The 19,681-nt window shown below is 37.7% G+C and overlaps 1 protein-coding gene across 3 annotated transcripts; it reads right to left on the bottom strand.

Moving 5' to 3' along the window:
- Positions 1–1,418: 1,418 nt before the first annotated feature.
- On the bottom strand, positions 1,419–14,384 carry LOC141633534 (protein root UVB sensitive 3-like). Of its 3 annotated transcripts, none has more exons than XM_074445990.1 (15): positions 14,209–14,383; positions 14,058–14,115; positions 13,787–13,846; positions 13,045–13,083; positions 12,889–12,951; positions 12,745–12,801; positions 11,427–11,490; positions 10,504–10,587; positions 9,761–9,843; positions 9,558–9,687; positions 8,398–8,490; positions 3,556–3,694; positions 2,404–2,444; positions 2,110–2,297; positions 1,419–1,694 (listed from the first exon to the last, which is right to left on the bottom strand). In XM_074445990.1, the coding sequence occupies exons 1-15, from the start codon at positions 14,325–14,327 to the stop codon at positions 1,572–1,574; spliced, it is 1,341 nt and encodes a 446-aa protein (XP_074302091.1). In that variant the 5' UTR covers positions 14,328–14,383; the 3' UTR covers positions 1,419–1,571. The 3 variants fall into 3 exon arrangements, with proteins under 3 accessions (XP_074302091.1, XP_074302092.1, XP_074302093.1); XM_074445991.1 differs by having other exon boundaries at positions 13,045–13,141; positions 14,209–14,356; XM_074445992.1 differs by lacking the exons at positions 1,419–1,694; positions 2,110–2,297; positions 2,404–2,444 and adding an exon at positions 3,342–3,441 and having other exon boundaries at positions 14,209–14,384.
- Between the last annotated feature and the right edge of the window lie 5,297 nt (positions 14,385–19,681).

Raw genomic sequence — 19,681 nt, 5'->3', positions numbered from 1 at the left:
CCTTGATTGCCCATTTCTTCTTGATTTGGCGTAACAAAGAGAAATACCCAATATTCTTGTCGAACATTTTGATGATTAAAGATTCCTTCCACTGCGACCGAATCCTTGCTTTTTCCTCTTTGGTTAAGAGAATAGTCGGACAGGTGGGGTCATTTGCATATTCCTGTTCTTCCACATCATCATCTGAAACATCGTCATAGATCGCATTGTTTGTCACATTAAAATCCAATCCTTGGCGAATAGCAAATGACGGTGCCACACCATTACTAAGCGAATCCTTGTACGACCCCCTCATCGAAGGGGCCACATGGACCCCTGGATCCACAATTTCCGGTACTCGAGATAGATCAGGCGAGACAGAAACCCTCAATGGGGTCGCCCCAGCCAATTGATGCATTTTAAATTTTTTTGTGGAACGATTATGCTGGTCATCGTCAGAGGAGGACATAGGGTTTTTGCTAGCATAAATGAGATGTTCTTGAGAGAACATTTCTAGAGAGAGAAAATTGCGTATATTAATTGTTATAGAGGAATTAAATGACGAAAGGTATTGTGAATAGATGAAAAATGAAAGAGGGAAGGTTATTTAGAAGGGGCTTGCTAAATCCCGCACAACAATTTACTTAATCCCGCACATTTTTACCCCTTATACCGAATGTGCCCCTCTCATTTCTCAACTCACCAAGAGAGAATGAAAGGGAAAAAAAAAAGAAAAAAAATGCAATAAACGTACCCTGCCACAAAACTCAACCACCGACAACCCTTCTCCCACCGGCCACCACCCTCCCAGAGCCGCCGACCAACGCTCCACGTCGTCGTTCTAGCGCCGACCAGCCATCTCTGCTTCTCTCCCCGCGCTGACGACCCATTTCCCTGCTCCTAGAACCTGCACTCATGACTACCCCTCCAACAACCTACAACCTGTAGCAACCACAGCAACACTACCACTACAACCACCACTCTACTCCGCCCTCTCCGACCACCCTACTCCAAACTGACGACCCCACAACCATCCCTTCAACAACCGAACTTAATCCAAACCCTAATTGAAAAAATCCATTTCTTTAATAATAATAATAATAAAAAACATTAACTAAATCGATTATAAAATGGGGCATAATAAAATTGTTGATAAGACAACAAGATTACGTGTTAATAATGTGCGAATTACGATCCATGTTGAACGATTAACCGATTGATTAGGTTTAGAGAGAGAAGGTAGAACATATTTTTAATTTTTTTTAGATGAAGGGCAATTATGGAAGATTGGGCCAATATGTGCGAGATTAAGTAAATTGATGTGCGGAATTTAGCAATTACGATTTAGAATAGGAGGAAGTATTACTTTCTCCTTCTCATCTACCTTTTTATTTTTAATGAAATGTATTTTAATCTAAGGTAAACAAATACTCTGTAAGTGAAAAAGGGAGGAGTAATATTATTTATTTGTTTCCCTTATAGCGTACATATTCATTTAAAATTTGTTGTTACCAAGATATTGTTTCCCCTTCTATATTTGATATTTCAAACAACAGTTTTATAAAAATGAAAACTGAAGACAAGCAATGCCTCTAATCTAAATGATTAGAAGGTGGATAGCCGATCTTCTTGTCTGACAATCCAACTGACCAGCTTGCCTTCCAAACCACCGAATGTGTTAATAGTCTTTCAGTCTTCCACCCCGACGTCTCAAGCTGCAATACATGCATTGAGCCATTGTTGAAATCCCGCCAAGTTCACAACAAATTAGTATCCGACTTATGACAGGCAAAAGGGAATCAGGTAAAATGTATGCAGCATTGCGCCATTGTTGAAAATCACAAAACTGCTTTTTAAAGACTCACGATGAAAATTTCCTTGGAGAATTGAATCGATTGATTACACTACTTAAGGGTATACGAGACAGAGACAATTTAGTGAATTATTTCACTTTGTGAAAAAAGACACAACGAGGCTGATTCTGAAAGACTTGATTGAGTCGGCCGACTACTACTTTACGATATAAAAGCATACAGCGCTCAGAGTGTTGACAACTTGTCACACTTCTTTTTTCCATAATAAAAGTACACATAATAATGACTCAATTGGAAATGGACATAGAATCATTACCTTTTTCAAAAAATCTTCATAATGTTTATCCATCCATGATCTGCTTTCAAAATGTAGCGGTGTGTTTTTGTCCATGAGACTTGCCATTACAAGAGCATGCACGTAGGACTGTACGACATCTGCAGATGTTGAGTCCTTATGCACAACAATGCTAATCTTCCCCTTTCTCTCAAGCAGTATATATTTTGCTACGAAAGGAAAATCAAATATAAAGTTTAGGAACAAAATTAGCGGCAGATGTTTGCGAAAAAATCCATGTTAGATACGATATGAAGTGTATACAAGCCCACCAACCTTCCATATAATAGGATTCTGCATGGTGGAAGACTTCCATTCTGTCGTGGTCGTCAAGCACATGAAAGAACAGGCAGCATAAATATTGTAAATGCATCATTGCAACTAATGAATTACAACAACACTTAACTTATGGAACTAGAAAAGCCAGAGTTCAAGAGAATGGTCATATTATGGAAGAAGTCTCGCCCATTTGTTTACACATTCCTCTTTGATATTTCTCGGCTATTTCATAAAGTTTTAGATTAGGGCCATTGTTTTGGAATGGAGCATAAATATGCAGTATGTAATTATGCCTAGTTCTTACTACAGATATTTTTTAGCATCTAACACTATGTACGCCCGCGAAGTTATTTTTTTTTTTTTCCGGGAAACGTGATGAGGTTTTGGGGAATCGATAGACAAATGACGCCTTCTAAAAAACACAGTATAAAAAGAAAACTCCCTCCATCCCGATTATTTGTTTACCTATTCCATTTTGGGGTGTCTTAGTCAATTGTTTACCTTTCTATTTTGGAAATGCCTTTGATGGGAAATTTGTTCATCCATACTCAATTTGGTCCTACTTGTCGTCTAATAATTGGCTCCCTCACCTTTCCTTGGTCTTTGTGCCAAAACCAAAGGTAAACAAATGACCGGGACGGAGGGAGTACATATTACCATGAACAAAATCGGACACTGGTATCGATATTCAACACGCTACACTCTAAGATACTCTAAAATCTGAACTCTTTAAAGTGTCTATTGACCATGATAGAGAAATCGTGCCTTTGTTCAAAATCTCGGCGGAGTTGTATCGTATCGGCTGAGTTGTATCGGATTTTCACTCTACCGAGACGAGGTATCGCCCGAGAAATCACCGAGATTCACCGTGATCTGTCCGCGACGGCCGATTAAGGACCGGTTATACCGCTACCGCGACAATAACCGATACCAAGATTTAAAACCATCATATTGAACATTTGTTGTTATATCACTGTATAGGGAAGTTGGCAATCTATTGTTACAGAATTGGAAAACCTTCAATCCTGGGCATTCCTTTTGCAATAGAATTAGCAAAGCCTAAACTCTATCAGACTTGAAGGTTCGAAGATCAGAAATGATTTTAAATTTGAAATAGAGCATAGTTTAATTATGTAGAAACACGCTTACATCTCTTTATGGTCGAGTGACGAGACCTTCACACCTAAATGTATGCTTCTGTGCAAAGACTTGAACTTTTCCAAACTCCATAAACTCAGGCAAAGGGGTAAAACATGCTCTTCTGATGAGACCCTTTGAGCAGAAAGAACTGAAAAGAATTCGAGAGTTATTAAGCAACAATTTGAAGAGAAAAAAAAAAGAATAAATCGAATTATTGTTACAACATTACCCGAACGCCTCAAGAGCTTGCGCAAATGGCCAGTTGAGAGGAGTTAGATGTACACAACCTTATGTCTTGTGTTAAGGGAGAGGTTGTTTGCGGATGAACCCAAATAAAAATTGCGTACAAAATTGGATCAAATGACTAAACTTTCATGATAATTATTGAGTTAACTTAGGGGCTGTTTGGTTCAAAGTGTGGGAATGGAATGGATTGGGATGAGAATCCAGGGTGGAATGGAGTTAGAACCCCATACCTTTTAACACTTGTTTGGTTCAATTTTGTAATGGATTGTAATTCAATCAACAGACGGAATGTAACTGGTCATAGACAATGAACTCTACTATTCAATCCTGCGAAAATAATTCAATCATGTGCATATTTCAATATTACTTATACAACAACACAATTTTTTAAGGCAATTGTCATATGAGTCGTCATACAACCCGTAAATATTGTTTAAAGAAATAGACACATGTATTATTGCAACGAATCATGTATACCTATGAACAATCACAAGCAAATGTTTTATAAAAACAAAAAAAAATATTATGAAAGTAGAAGATGAAGACTTACGTAGAGTAGAACAACAACAATTTGGGTTTTTTTCTTTCTTAATTTTAGGTTTTGTATCCGGGGGGATTGGATTTAGAAACTTGGGGGTGGAGTAGAGTATAGGATTCCAAGGGATTGAGGTGGATTGAGAAACCCTTGGGTTTCTAAATCCATTCCAAAATTGGTCAACCAAACACTTGAATCGGTGATATCCATTCCAATCCATTCCATACCCCTCAACCAAACACCCCCTTACTTTATTCCATCATAATCTGAGACAGAAAAATAACCCGCCGATTCTATTTTATGTTCCATTTCCTTTTGGGCTCAAAAATAAAGAACTAAAAAATAAAGAGCTATTGATACGATTCGTGGTCGGTGTAAGGATCAGGAGTCGAACACGGGTGAGCAAGTTCATGTGGCATCATTGGCATATTGTTTAATAAAGGCCCAATATCAAGCTAGATGGTGACGGGTTTGTTAGAGCTGAGTCCGAATTATAGGAAGTAATTTAGTTGAATAAAAACTGATCATTGATCAGATTTAGTTGTTTGTTAGGTTAAATGAAGATTAAGTTTACATTTTATTAATTGGTTTTTTATTTAAGTTAGGAGTCTCGTTAGTTAAGGAGACGATTTGTATTCTGTTTTAGGCATTGAACGTTTAATAAGAATTCCAGAAAAAAAAAAACGATCAAAGGTTTTGATCAAACTTCGATTTGAGATTGCACTTCAAATCTCCGTTTAGCAATCAAACAAGGTAGTTCGTTTGTTAGGCACCATTAGTTCGCATTCAAGGTCGAATAACGAACTAAATATCCTGTTTTATTTCGTTAATTACTGTTAGTTTGTCACGCTTATCACGTGACAAGTTTTCGGTTCGTTAAAGTCAGTTATTCGCTTCCGCATTTGTATCATCTTCGCTTCCGCATTTGTATCATCTGGTATCATCTGGTATCAGAGCTTCGGCTCTTGAACCTAGAGGGTGACAATGAATTTTGATGACCCTGAATTTCTCAATAATTTAAGAGTGGCTCTAAGGAACCTCCCCGAAGGTGGACCACGGTGGCAGCCAAGGCGAGGAGAACTACCACGTCAGGTGCATGAATTTAAGATCACTGAACTCCCGGAGTTCGAGGGCAGCACCGATCCAGAGGACTATCTAGAATGGGAACGAAAGATGGAGCGTATGTTCGAATTCAAGGATTTATCTGACGAAAAAAGTTGCAAATACGCTATCTTGAAGTTAGTAAGAAACGCATCCCTGTGGTTCGAGAATCTCAAGGAAAGGCGTGCAAGGGAAGGCAAGAATAAAATTAGTTCCTGGGAGGATCTCAAAAGAAAATTGCGTAAAAGGTATGTACCCAAAAGTTATAAGTTCGATCTATATAAGAAAATTGCGGAATTAACTCAGGGTAGTTTATCGATTACCAATTATATTTCGGAATTTGAGAAACTCACAGTAATGGGTGAAATTGATGAAATTGAGGAACAAAAGATGGCAAGATTTTGCAGGGGATTAAACCGTAATATTGCTAATGTAGTAGACTTGCAACCGTACGCTTCTTTTGATATGTTGTGTACCATAAGCCTAAAAGTTGAGTCTCAGTTAAAGGCTACTGTAGTTGCTCCAGAACTGAGTTTGTCGGGTAAGTGGGATGATCAGCGGCAGGAGATGGCTGGTCCAAGTACAAACACGGGTACCAAAACAGTACCACCAGTACAGCGCAGGCCAGAAATGAAGGGGAAGGAGTGGGATTTTTCGAAAATTCGTTGCTTTAAATGCCAAGGGTTCGGGCACTTTCAGAGTGAATGTCCAAACAGACGAACTGTTACTTTACTAGAAGCCATGAGTTTGCGTGACAGGTTGCAAGATAAGGCACCTAAGGAGGATGGGATATTCGAAGTCAGTGCACAGGAAGAACCAAACGAGACAGTGACTTATGAAGCTCCTATTTATGATACGTTCTTGGTTTTGCGATGTATGTTGCATTCAACAGTGGAAACAAAGGAAGAAGAGCAGCGGGGCCAGCTTTTTCACATAAGTGCCAGGTCCAAGATCGATGATGTAGTGTTATTGTAGACGGGGGTAAGTTGTATTAACGTGGCATCAACTGAGTTAGTCGATAAACTGGCCTTGTAGCTGTAACTCCTTAGTCCAAGTCCAAATCCCGAGATTTGCGTTTCAGTCCAAGTCCAAGTCCAAGCTAAGCCATTGTATCATGGGTTTTGATTCTGGAGGGTGTTTTGGTTCCAAAGGTTGATTCCTTCTAACAGAATTGAGGACAATTCCGTCTCAAGAGGGAGGGGATGATACCATTCGTGGTCACGGGTGAGCATGTTCATGTGGGGCATCATTGGCATATTGTTTAATGAAGGCCCAATATCAAGCTAGATGGTGACGGGTTTGTTAGAGCTGAGTCCGAATTATAGGAAGTAATTTAGTTGAATAAAAACTGATCATTGATCAGATTTAGTTGTTTGTTAGGTTAAATGAAGATTAAGTTTACATTTTATTAATTGGTTTTTTATTTAAGTTAGGAGTCTCGTTAGTTAAGGAGACGATTTGTATTCTGTTTTAGGCATTGAACGTTTAATAAGAATTCCAGAAGAAAAACGATCAAAGGTTTTGATCAAAACTTCGATTTGAGATTGCACTTCAAATCTCCGTTTAGCAATCGAACAAGGTAGTTCGTTTGTTAGGCACCATTAGTTCGCATTCAAGGTTGAATAACGAACTAAATATCCTGTTTTATTTCATTAATTACTGTTAGTTTGTCACGCTTATCACGTGAAAAGTTTTCGGTTCGTTAAAGTCAGTTATTCGCTTGTATCAACTATGATAATTACTTTTTACACAAACTTGTTTAAGACAGACATATCGTTCTTATACTTAAAACGGGTCAAATAAGAGAAAAGACAAAAACCGAATGCATTGAGATTAGCTAAAAACTTGTCCAATATATGCGAGTGGGGTGCTATTTGGCCAGTTTTTTTATCTTAAATCGGATATGCCCGTCTTAAGAAATACTTACTCGGTTACTCTTACTTTTATACCCTCATCCCTGCCACTGCTACACAACTATTCAGACTATCCCCAACCACCATCCGCCGGAACATATCCCCAATCCCCAACACCTTAGAAAACCTAACCACCACAAACCAGCCCAAAACAACCATTGATGACGCCATTAGCACCTCCCACCACTAAATTTTGTCATCCAACAATTCAAATGTGGATCAAAGAAGAGGGTATGTTGTCAGATCACAGGGAAGGCTGAGATGTGATGGCAAGAATGTTGGAAAAGCCCGCCGTCATCGTTCTCTCATATATGTGATGTGCACGATGGTGGTGCAAGGACAGTGTGGTTGCGTGAGGAAGTGGGGTGGTAAGAGGTGGACTTCGTGGCTGGTGCGGTGTAGGGGTGCAACGATGGTGACGTGGTAGTAGGTGGGGTGCATGAATGGCGCGCCATGGTTGTGACTGTGAGAAGTGATGGAAGTGGCTAAGGTCCGTAGTGGCCCAGTGGCATGGTGACATGGAGGGTGGGCAAAGAGAGGAAAGAGTGTAGAGAGAGCAGGGATGGGGCGGTTGTTTAGCACGAGCGTGGGAATGAGTTGGGGTATCCATTAGTACGATAATAGGAAAAGAAAGGTGACTAACTCCAATAAGGAAATATGGAAGATAGAATAGAATAGGAGAGAATAGTAAGCTTTAGCTCCAATAGAGACGGAAAAATCAAAGGACTGCAACACCACAACAAACAGAAGCATAACCTATTCCGTAAATAAATTCACTTTATTCCATCTTAGTTAAGAACCAAAGAATAGCGAGTCTTTAGCTCTACATGAAATGGAAAAGGCTTCAGCTACCTCACATTCTCTAAAATCTTTATTTGCAGGATAAATAGACACATTTAACGAAGCCCAACTACTGTCACCATTAGCTATCTTTAACACTACTATTCATGATGATCCTAGAATTCACGCAGGTGTTCGGATGCAGAAGTTATTTATGCTAAGCTTGAGCACAAAGACTTAGTAAAACCCTCAGTAGCGCACAAGAAAGACACCTACCTTGACCAGTCTCCATGAAATGCTGCAGAAGAAGAGAGCTTCTTTCTCCATTTAATGAATTCAGTGAGAGACAGCGGACCGCCTTATAATTTGCTGCATGGAGAAAAGGTAAATCAAAGCATGATTTTAATACACCAGCACCACTACCCCCGCACCTCAACGGCTTCCAATGAGAAGTATGGGAGGCGGATGTATGTAACCAGTGCTAGTTCACAATATAAACGGAGATGCTTTAATAGGCTATTTTGTTTCGTTTCCTTATTCTCCAAAAGACCAAAACCATTAACTAATAAATCTTTAGCTTTATTGGAATGAAAATGCAAGAAAGTAATACTGTGAATATGAAAGCTGCCAGTATGCACCGATGTCACAGTAACAGAATGGTCTCCTAATTCCTAGTGTACACAAAACACAAGGATGTTTGCCTATTTAACCACTCTCATTACCTCATTAAGGGAGGAAAGGTGTAAGGAACATATGTAGAACATGTCTACTGGCAAAGGGGAAGACGTTAGATACAAATATTTAGTGTGTAGCAGTCGCTCCATATATACTATCAATGCGTGACCCACCTCACCCCCGAAAAAAGGGTGCAAAGTTACGAAAATTTAGAGTGCGAGAATATTTTAGAGAATAATATCCTAGGATGGCCAGCTTTACACTACAGATTCTTGTGCGAATCTTAACCGATTTCACAGCTTGTCCTTCAACAGTACGTAATAATTAGGATAAATTAAAACCTTTTTCAAAATTACCCCTTTCAAATTATCAGAATCATCACGTCACCATACGAGCTCTTGAACTAAACGGACTTTGTTTCACCGAATTTTGATCAAATTTTTCACCAAATCTTGTGCTAAAGTGTTAGCAAATTTGATCAAATTTTGATAAAATATCTTAAAAGGTAATAAGTTCGAAAAATGTCTATATAAAAGGTACTTCCTTAAGTCACTACTATTTCACTTTAGGGTACTCTTAACTCTTGGCAATTCACAAGTTGAAAATTTACACAAAAAGGAAACAGTGAGGATCCAAAGATTTGACTAAAGCACGATAGTGGTAAGATATTAAAAATATTGAGGAAAAAATGTGATGGAGGAGAAAAGAAAGCCAAATGGGTTTCAGAAGGCAAACATAACAAACAAAAAGTAAAAACTCACCATACATATGAAACATTGTCAATGACAAGAAAGAGAACCAGATTGCAAGAGCATGTCCCCTAGTAACATGAGCAAGAAACATTCCTACAGCCATTCCAGCCATTGTCGCTACCGTCTCTTGACTTCCTTCCTAATGCACAAATATGGGAGGGACTCAGCTGACACATCTGACACGCGTCTATGTAAAAAAGTTATGGTGGTACCTTGGCAGATATATCTGCTGCATTCTGTTGGAGAGCAAAATGGTGAGTCAAAGCAGCTCTTGTAGCTCCACTAGCAACACCAGCTGGATGCGAGGGATTACAAAAATGAGTATCACTTGAAATAAAACCATGATTTAGTCATTGTGAAACATCAAACATGGAATGGAACTATGGAAGTTAAAGATGAAGATGCTTGAAATTTTTCTTTGAAAACTATGGGAACACATAATGTAGTAGTCATCCTTCAAGAAAACGGAGCATATGGGCAAAATTCCTTTCGGAAATTTTATCACCGGAAAAAAAAAATGAAGAGAGAGTAGCTATGTTCCTTAGACTTGTTTAGGTGTGTTCAACTGTTGTACATGGATAGTTTATAAAAGACCTGTGTGCTATGGCTTAAAATGGAACATGTCCTAGTGTCATACCCAATCCGAATGTGGGACACAAGTACACGAGCTAAGTTGGAGTCATGTTCGAGAGTAGTACGTAACTCACAGCTAAAACTGACGGCCGTGAGAAGGATCCAAAAAAAATCATTGAAGTGTAATTCCTAGGTCTAAATAACTATAACACCAGACGTAGCTTAACTCATTGGTTAAGAAGGAAATAAACCAAACGCAACATGGGATCATATAATGTGATATTTTCTCTGAATTTCCAGTTTAAGGATGTTTCTGAACGTCCACAGAGATGTGCGTCTCGGGTACTATGTTGAAGGTGAAGAAACAGACAAGAGAACTTACTAAATGACCGTGAGAGACTTCCTAAGCAAAGTATGAACACGAATGCTGAGGGAAATAGAGGAGAGATAAGATCCATCAACATTCCTGTCACAACAAATAAAAATACGATAAATATGACATAATAGCTGCACACTAAGGTATAGAGCACTCCAAAAGTAAGCAGAATTCTCGTATAGCCCCTGACATTGACATCCAATATCCACTATTTCAGTTAAAATGATAAAAGCTCATTAAAACACCGTGATTAAATGCGTAAGTGAGGAAGCCGTTATATCAAATGATCAATAATGAAAACATTCATCCCGTGCATATCAAATGAAAGAGAGATTCACAAATATAAGATCCATAGCGACTGAAGCTCCCCCTCAATGGTTACTTTCTATTTTTGGAATAAAGGAGCCAAAAATGTATTTCTGACACCAACCTGTTTAAAAGTTATAACTCCATGAATTTAGATGACATATGCTGATTATGCTCCCCTTAACGATTATTTATATACGGACCCTTTAGGCTGTAGTGTCTCTTACTCCCTTGTGAGTTGTGACTCTAGATAATTACGAAAATACAGCATCCAAGATTTATTACTGGCTAAACTAATCTCTTTTATAAGTCTACCATCGCCAACTTTACTCGAACATTCTTATATTCCCATCAGTAAAATAAGGACCGCAAATGATGAGACCGCATCTTGTTAAGATTTCACCATTAGATCTCAATTATTTCTTCTCCTAATGTGATCCTCCAAAAACCTCAGCAAAATCCCTCAGAGTCATATTTACATGACAAAAGTATTCCTTTAAATTGCTAAGCACATTAGTAGTTAAGCTCCTTAAATAATTTTAGGTGATTGTTTCTTCATTCTTTTACCTCATCACAAAAGTGTAGGGCAAAGTCAAAAACAAAAAAAGGAATGAGAATATTACCAAGATCATTCATCAAATCCGCGACTAAACGCCACAGTTTTGCATCGCTATCCAAATTTGAGCCCTAACAAGAGACAAGTTGTATTGCAATCAAAGAGTAAGTAAAGAACTTTAAAGTGTGTATTACGGTAAGTATTAGAGCAATACTGGCTGCATAGACGTTCGTTATTTTAACTAGGCCATAGATTCAATGTTCTTTCATCTTTGGGATATAATGGACTAAAATACAAAGGTATTAAAGCACTACGTAAATATTCCATGAAGAGGAAAAAGGCTCTCAAGAATCCCATGAAGGCTCAACTGGAAACCACCTCACTATTTTTGAAGGGAAAAGGATGCTCCAGTGCAAGCACTGATATACCTACTCCCCCCTCCCTATTTAGACCCGCTTTTGACCCCTCTTTAGTATTTTTATCACCAATTAGATGTCTTTTGTCGCATGTTGCTTACTTGTCCTTTTCCACTTGCAAATTCGTGATTTAAGCTTTCTCTAGTCGTTTTTGTGCCTTCTTTCTCGTATTTTCAGCTTAGGCACGCCATTCGAGGCACGAGGACAACTTTAGAACCAATTTGGAGTAAGATGGAGACGACAAGGCAAAGAATCAAGGCATGACGGGCCCCACTAGAGAGCATCCAGGAAACGAAGTCAGACTGACGCAACGGATGGGCGAAATTGGGTGGATCCAGCGTAACTGGTCTGCATCCGCCATAACTCGATAGTGGCCGACGTAACGTTACACTGGACCGGGCCTAAAAAAGCTTTATTTTTCGTGTTTTTCAATAATTGGGCGATTTGATGTGTTCCTCACTTACTCCTTTACTCATCTAAAAAGGCATGATTATTTTTCATTTCTCATAACAGCACAACTCATCATGTTTTACTTTTAAAAGACATGAGGCGCAACAAGGCCAAGAGGCCTAGTAGACACAGATGAGGTACAAAGTAAGTGGACACGAGGCACTCTATTTCGTAAACAATTTTTTTTTTCCACAATAATTGTTTGTGCAACAATAGTCGTTTTGTGGAGAAAAAACTAAGGATGGTGTCGCAAAGATAAGGGCATAATAAAAGAACTATAAGGAAAAAGTTGGAAATGCATAGGAGGGCACTTCGCTGGATGTGCCTTATCTACAAGGCGCACTGATGCGTAGTGCCTCGGAGAGCTTTGGACTTACGTGCGCCAAAGTCACGCTTCTTTAGACTAACCATTAAAGTTAGCAATATGGCTGACCATTTCAGCACGAGCCAATCATGAATGAACTTAAAATCATTAAAACAACTTTACAATATTCTAATCAGAACACTGGATACAATTACCTGATAGAACGTAAATAAGATGCCTCCAAGCATTCCTGATAAATCCCTTAAAAACCACTGAAAAATTAACAGTACAAAAGTTATAAAACCAGATTCGTTTACAAACACCAAAATATCAGTTGTCATTTGGTAGAACTATTCTACCTGAAAAGTGGCCCCAATAACAGTAGCAGACTTTTCCCCCACTCCAATAGCACTCAAGAGAGCCTGTCAGCAATCAACAAAAACCAAGGTGTTCCATAGGCTAAGGATAGGTTGATTGTATTGCAAAACCTTTGAAAACATTGACTTATTCCTTACTTGAGTTGATAGCATCATCCGGATGTAAGTCGATAAACCCTACAAAGTAAAACCATCCGTCGGAGCATGTCTACAACTTGAATTAAGTGGCAGTTACCTAATTCCAACAATATTTGGTAAAAATCAAGCCACCGACTTAGTAAGATTATCACCACGACGTGTATCAACAGGCGACATAGGTGTTACGGATGACTAGAAACAACTGTATTTCTGATGCAATCAAACCCGCCAAAAAATACAGAACAAATGCACATACAGACTCTTGCACCTCGTTTGGATTTAGGGATTTGGAGTAAGAGGGAGAGACATAATTTCCCTTGTTTGTATAATTGAATAGTAAATTGGGTTGGAGGGAGATGAAGGAATCCTTTTCCCCTTCTACAAAGTACTCCTATAACGCAATTCAAAACCCACAACAAAAAAGATTTGGAAGGAAAACACTATTGCTTGAGGCACCTTCCCCTCCAATTCACTTCCCTCCCGATATCATATCCAAACAATGCCTTTAGTGTGATGGGCAATGTAGATATCGGAGTTTAAACAAAAAACATCAGTTTGGACCATTAGGCAACCATCCAATTCTGTATAAGATGAACCACATTACACCCACATTGCTGCAGACACTTTGAAAAATCAATTGAGACAAACTAACAAAAACAATGGGGATATGATCAAATGAGACGCACTCAAAAAGTCACAACTCCACAATCAATCAAAATAATAAGGGAGAATGAAACTTTACTTGCAGTGAATCCCATATTTGAAAAGGCACGTAATCAGGAGTAACACTACTAGGAAACCCCTGCAATATAGATCAAGAAAAACAAACAACACCCATCAAAATAATTCTCCCAAATTATATCAAAATCCACCACCCTAACGGAAACAGCCTCTTTGTGTAGCTAACGCGAGGGTAAGGCTGCATACATCCGACCCCCTGAGGCACTGGGGTAATGTTTGTATATCAAAATCCAAAATGTTCAAAAAGTGTAATGGGTAGATAAGAAAGTTACCTCAGGAACAAATGCACTGAGAATTTGTCTTCTGATTAACTTGAAACGGCTATCAAACCTATGATCAACATCTTTTAATCAGAAATTCAAGCTTTTGAAGTAAAATGAATGGATCTTTGAGAACAAAAACAATAATGAATAGAAATAGTACCTGGTAACAGAAATGGAGGGAGTGGAGGAAATAATGGCAGTAATTGAAAGCTTGGAAGAAGAAGAAGTAGTCCATTCTTGTAACACAAATTGCTGAGATGGTGTTACAGTTTCAGGCATGTTTTATGATGTTTGAGTTCAGTTGTTTTGGTTGGAACATTTGACTTTGAACTATGTTTTCTTTTCTATTTTTTTCTTTTTTTTTTTTTTTTTTTTTAGCTAAGAAAACTAGTTTGATTCTCTAGGTTATGACTAACCTATCTCATCCTTTCGAATGAGGGAGGTAAGTTGAAGCCACCGGCTATCAAACCACCTCGAAAGAGTTCGACATGAATGTCCAATAGAAGCCATGAAGTCAGCAACCTTGTTGGCTTCACGAAAGCAATGTTTAATTATTACTTCATCGAAAAAATGAAGGTCTAATTTCACATCTTTGATAATACTAGAAATTTCCCAAGGAATTTGCCAAGTACCTCGAATTGAGTTAATAACACATAAATTATCACCCTCCACAATTAACTTTGAGATTCCTAAGTATTTAGCTGCTAAAATACCTTCTTTTAAAGCGAGAGCTTCCGCAACAAGGATACTATTGGATCCGCACTTTTTTGCTCCCAACAAAACGATTTTACCATTGTGATCTCTTATAGAATATCCTAAAGTAGCTTTATTACCCTCTATTCTCGATCCGTCGAAATTTAACTTTAGGAAACTGTTTCTAGGTTTTTCTCACCAAATTTATTCCTTACTAGAGTTGTTTCTAGCTGATTCTTCTATCTCGGGATTGTTGAGATCCTTAAATCTAGTCACATTCCAGGTCTTAGTGCTATTATTACATAAAGTAATAAGTTTGTTGATACTTAAATTAACATTATTAAATATAATATCATTTCTATGAAACCATGCATTCCACCAAATAAAAATAATCTTAATGAACTCATCTTTTGGAATTAAATCTTTGAGATAATTAAGTTTCGTTAGAAAACTTTGACTTGTAATATTATCATAATTTGACAAAAACTCGTTGAAACTAATAATGTTCAGGTCTTGGATGACAGACCCAATCAAGGGACATTCGTAAAAGAAATGATCTTTATTTTCAATAGGATTGTTGCACAGAACACAATGAGGTGGGACATCAATATGACTCTTGAGAAGTCTACTTTTCGTTGGAAGGCCGTCAACACAGGCTTTCCAAAGAAAAAATTTCAATTTTGGAGGAATATTCAATTTCCAAATCCACTGAAATTCACATTTGTCAAGAGCTTGATCGAACAAATCTTGCGCTAACCAAGTTGCTGTTTTGGTAGAGAAATTTCCATCTACGGACAACCCCCAAATGAGGGTATCTGAAATATCATTATGTGGCAGTGAAATGTTAGTAATCTCATTAACAATATAGTCATAACACTTGAATGGGAAAACTCAACACAAACTCAAGTTGAACGTGGCAATGTTGTTTGTTTTGGACTGGACCCATATGGCAATATTTGGGCTACAAAAATCAAACTAAATCCAAATTTTAACCCAATCACTCCTCCCCTCTCTCTCTTTCCTCTCCTTGACGTATCTCTCTCCTTCGCCACTTTCCCTCCTCTCTTTATCATATTTCGTTCCTGTTCAAGCCTAGATCGATCATATTTCATTAATTCATCGTTCTTCGTTGTATGTCTATTTATTCTATTTTTATAGTTTTATTTCTTTAAATTACTAATTAGGGTCGTTCTTTCTCTTTGGCTCGTGGATGATGATAAAGGCTTCGTTGGTGGACCTGAGGAGCATTGCTATTTGATAGAAGAATTTTATAGGTTCTAAGCATTCTAGTGTTTAATTGTCGTTGCAGAGTCTTTAATAATCGTTATTGTAGATTTCAATGAGTATTTGACCCCGTTATGGCGTTGTCATAGGGTGTGCTTGTGGTGTCGTCATGGCCTGTCCTTGGTGGAGATGCAGGATTGTTTCATCAGTGGTCTTTGGGTTTGTAAACCCTTGATATGTTGATGACTCGTCCTACCATCACCAGACGATTGAAGTTAACGTTGACGTTAATGTGACCTTACTTAAAGTTATTGTGTCTTCACTTAGGGCTAATGGAGCTTCATTGCGGTTTATGTTATAATCTCGCCGAGATTTATATAATTTCACGAAGTTAAGGTTAAGGTTAATGTGACGTCGAGTTCAATATCAAGGTTAATGTGACTTGATGAGGTTATAGTTGAGGTCACTGTAACCCGATGAGGTCATAATCGAGGTCACTGTAACTTGTTGAGGTTATAGTCGAGGTTAATGTAACCTATAATTCAATATTGAAGTTATAATCGAGGTTAATGTAACATCCCATTCAGAGTGCTTGATGTGATTGCATGTGTCATTGGTTACTTTTATCCATTTGATAAGTAAGGCAGTCAATTATACTATTCTAGGTGTTGAGTCGTGATGTTATTCACGAATTGTTGGTGCAGTCAGTTATAATGTACCGGTTTGTCAGTTATACCATACCTTGATTTGTCATCTAGTCAATATAAATGGCGGTAGTATCAACTATATACTATTAGAATGAACTAACACCACCCAGATTGGGATTGTCTATTTTGGTCTATAATCCGGGGTGGTCAGAGGCAGCTCGTTATACGCTCTGGGTCTCGAGTGTCGTTCGATGAACGGCTATGTCGTCGAAAGTCTGACTAGATCTTAGGCACATAGGCAATGATTATACGCTATACATAGTATCGTGGAGGCAGTATGTTATACGCTCTACACCGATAGAGGCAATGTGTTATATTCTCCATCAGTTAAAGGTAGTGCGTTATACGCTCCAGCAGTTAGAGGTATTGCGTCTTACGCTCCAACAATTAGAGGCAGTGCGTTATACGCTTTAACGACATTCGCTCTATTCACTATTCTTAATGCTAGTATTTGCACCTTCTGGCCTTGTATGTCACTTCTGGCCTTGTAAGTGTGTATGGTCTAGTGTTTCATACTTGCATACTGTATATGTAACACTCGCAAAATTCCCGTTTTGGAAATTATAATTTAATTAGCTATTTTATTATTCTATTTATATTTTAAACCCATTTTTATGAAAATGTTGCTTAATTTGTAAAATGATAATAATAATAATAATAATAATAATAACTGTGTTAGCCTTTTAAGATGCGTAGTTAGTCTTGAGTCGTGTTTTTAGTGAAATCCGACTCAATTAGAGCTGTTGGACCTTGTATGACTTATGGGCCTTTTCTCCTTCTATTTTCTCTTCATAAAAACCACCACAAAACCCTCACATCTTCATCTCCTTCATTATTTTTCTGAAATTCCCTCTCAAACAAACCCCATTGAAGCTCATCCCTCACCAAAACCTAGATTCACCATAACTCCCTAAATTCTTCACCAATTGGAACCAATTTCGCACCATTCTTCTCCTTGCCTCGCCTTCTTTCTTTCTAGGTAAGAAATGTGCAACCTTTCCAAGCTTCTCTACAAATTCGTCTTTCTAGGGTTAGAGTATTTCACTCCCTTCCTTGGAGTTGTTGTTGGGGAACAAGCTTGGAGGACTCGGACTTGGCTTTTTGACGATTTGGAGTGCTAAAAGAATACCCCTAATCTCTCGTAATCCCACTATTATAGATGTGTATAACTGTAACGGGAGATTTGAGTATTACTGTCGTACCCGGAATTAGCTAAGAAGCCAAAATCTAGTACTAATTTACATAGTAAAATAGTCTAAAATAAAAACGAATTAGATACTTTAATTGATTACATAACCAAACGGGGTTTACCACCCAAATATAAGGAAGATATAGAGTATTTGTTTGATATCTTTTCCTCATTTCTTATCTCATCTTTATCCTTTATCCCCGCACATTAAGACAACAAAAGTTCACTAACCTGCATTCATTTAACAAAGAGTAATTCATTACAATAGGCTACGTAATCAAACATAATAATATAATAGAACAAGAAAAGGAACAAACAATACTCTTTCAATAAATGATTGAAATCCTTTCTTTCACTCAACTTGATTTAGTCAAGTATATACCAAAAGCATTAGTACACATGGAGCTTCTATGTTCTCTGATCTTTTGCTTTTGTCTGACCATAGATTAGTGTGCACACCTCCATACCAGGTCTGTGCCTGGATAAGAGCATCTAATGGCGAAAGTGGGGATCAATCCACCCCATACAACTACTAAGGGCATTGTTTCAAGCTCGACTCCCCACTGCGGCTTCTAAACCACTCTAAACTCAAGTCTTAAATACGAAATCTTGTCACAACTCTCAATTTCTATATAAATTACATAAGAACACAATAACTATCTCAAATATAACCCTTCAACTTAACATCGTACATATAATACAATAGAACGAGAGAATAAATTAAGGATTATTTACGAATGAATATCTCTAATATACTGATAAGGCTAAAGTCGTATCACCTATATCAAAATAAACCTAAATTACTACTAACTAATAGCTAGCGGTAATAAGGGTCGAATCCACAGGAAAGCGAAGTAATTGTTCTAGTTTGTTGATATTTAAGTCCGTCTTAAAGTAACCGTTTCTTGAAGAGTTCTTTGATTGATGTCTATAAACTAATCGCAATAAAGTAAATAAGGCGAATTCAATAACATTTAAAAAGGCCTAGGGATCGAGTTCACTAGGTAGTTATCCGGGGTGAGTTTTAACTAATTAATAGAGCAATTCATGTTGTTTACGGTCATATGATCGGTCGATTTTAATATGTCCTTTAGATCTAACTTAACATGCGGTCGTTATCATTAAGTCAATTCTATTCAGTTATCGTAGCCTATACTAGTCTTAACCCGGTCGGTGAAAATCTTAGTTTGTAACACTAATTAATTAATCTTGCAGTAATTAATGAACTAGATTCAAAACAATCAACTGAACAACAACAAAGAAGCAATTTAACTATCAATTCATTAATTACCCCCTTCTAACAACCTAGATCCATTTTCTGTGGGATTTATCTGTATGCATCCCTTTAATTTAAGGATTATAACGAATTATAAAGTGGTGATTACGAGTCATAAAACTAAATTGCATAAACAAAACGTAAAGGATTAAGAAATAACCTTCGGTCCTAGCTTTTATGGCCTATGAACAATATCGCAATGATATTCTCCTATCAGTTGCACCCAAGACGATATGAGAAATGCCCTTTGATTTTGCTAGAATCGATCCAAATTAACTGATTAATTTTAAGTTTTTTTTTTGTGTTTTTCATAGAGATGAGAGGCAAGGATTAGGTTAGAATGAATTAGGGTAGAAAAATTATCTCTCCTTTATCTTAATAAACCGAAAAAAGAGAAGGTAAATCGAGATCTTATTCTTTCCTTCATTCGGCCCATAAACCGAAATAATAAGGATTAAAATCCTTATTTTCGGTTATTCCAAAAATGTATAAAATGTGTTAAATATAAATTGTCATCTAGTGAGGATCGAACCCATAACCTCTT

The sequence above is a fragment of the Silene latifolia genome, chromosome Y (genome assembly GCF_048544455.1).
Source record: "Silene latifolia isolate original U9 population chromosome Y, ASM4854445v1, whole genome shotgun sequence".
Classification (NCBI taxonomy): Eukaryota; Viridiplantae; Streptophyta; class Magnoliopsida; order Caryophyllales; family Caryophyllaceae; genus Silene; species Silene latifolia.
The sequence above is the reverse complement of the archived record's forward strand: the minus strand, read 5'-3'. Positions and strand labels throughout refer to the sequence as shown.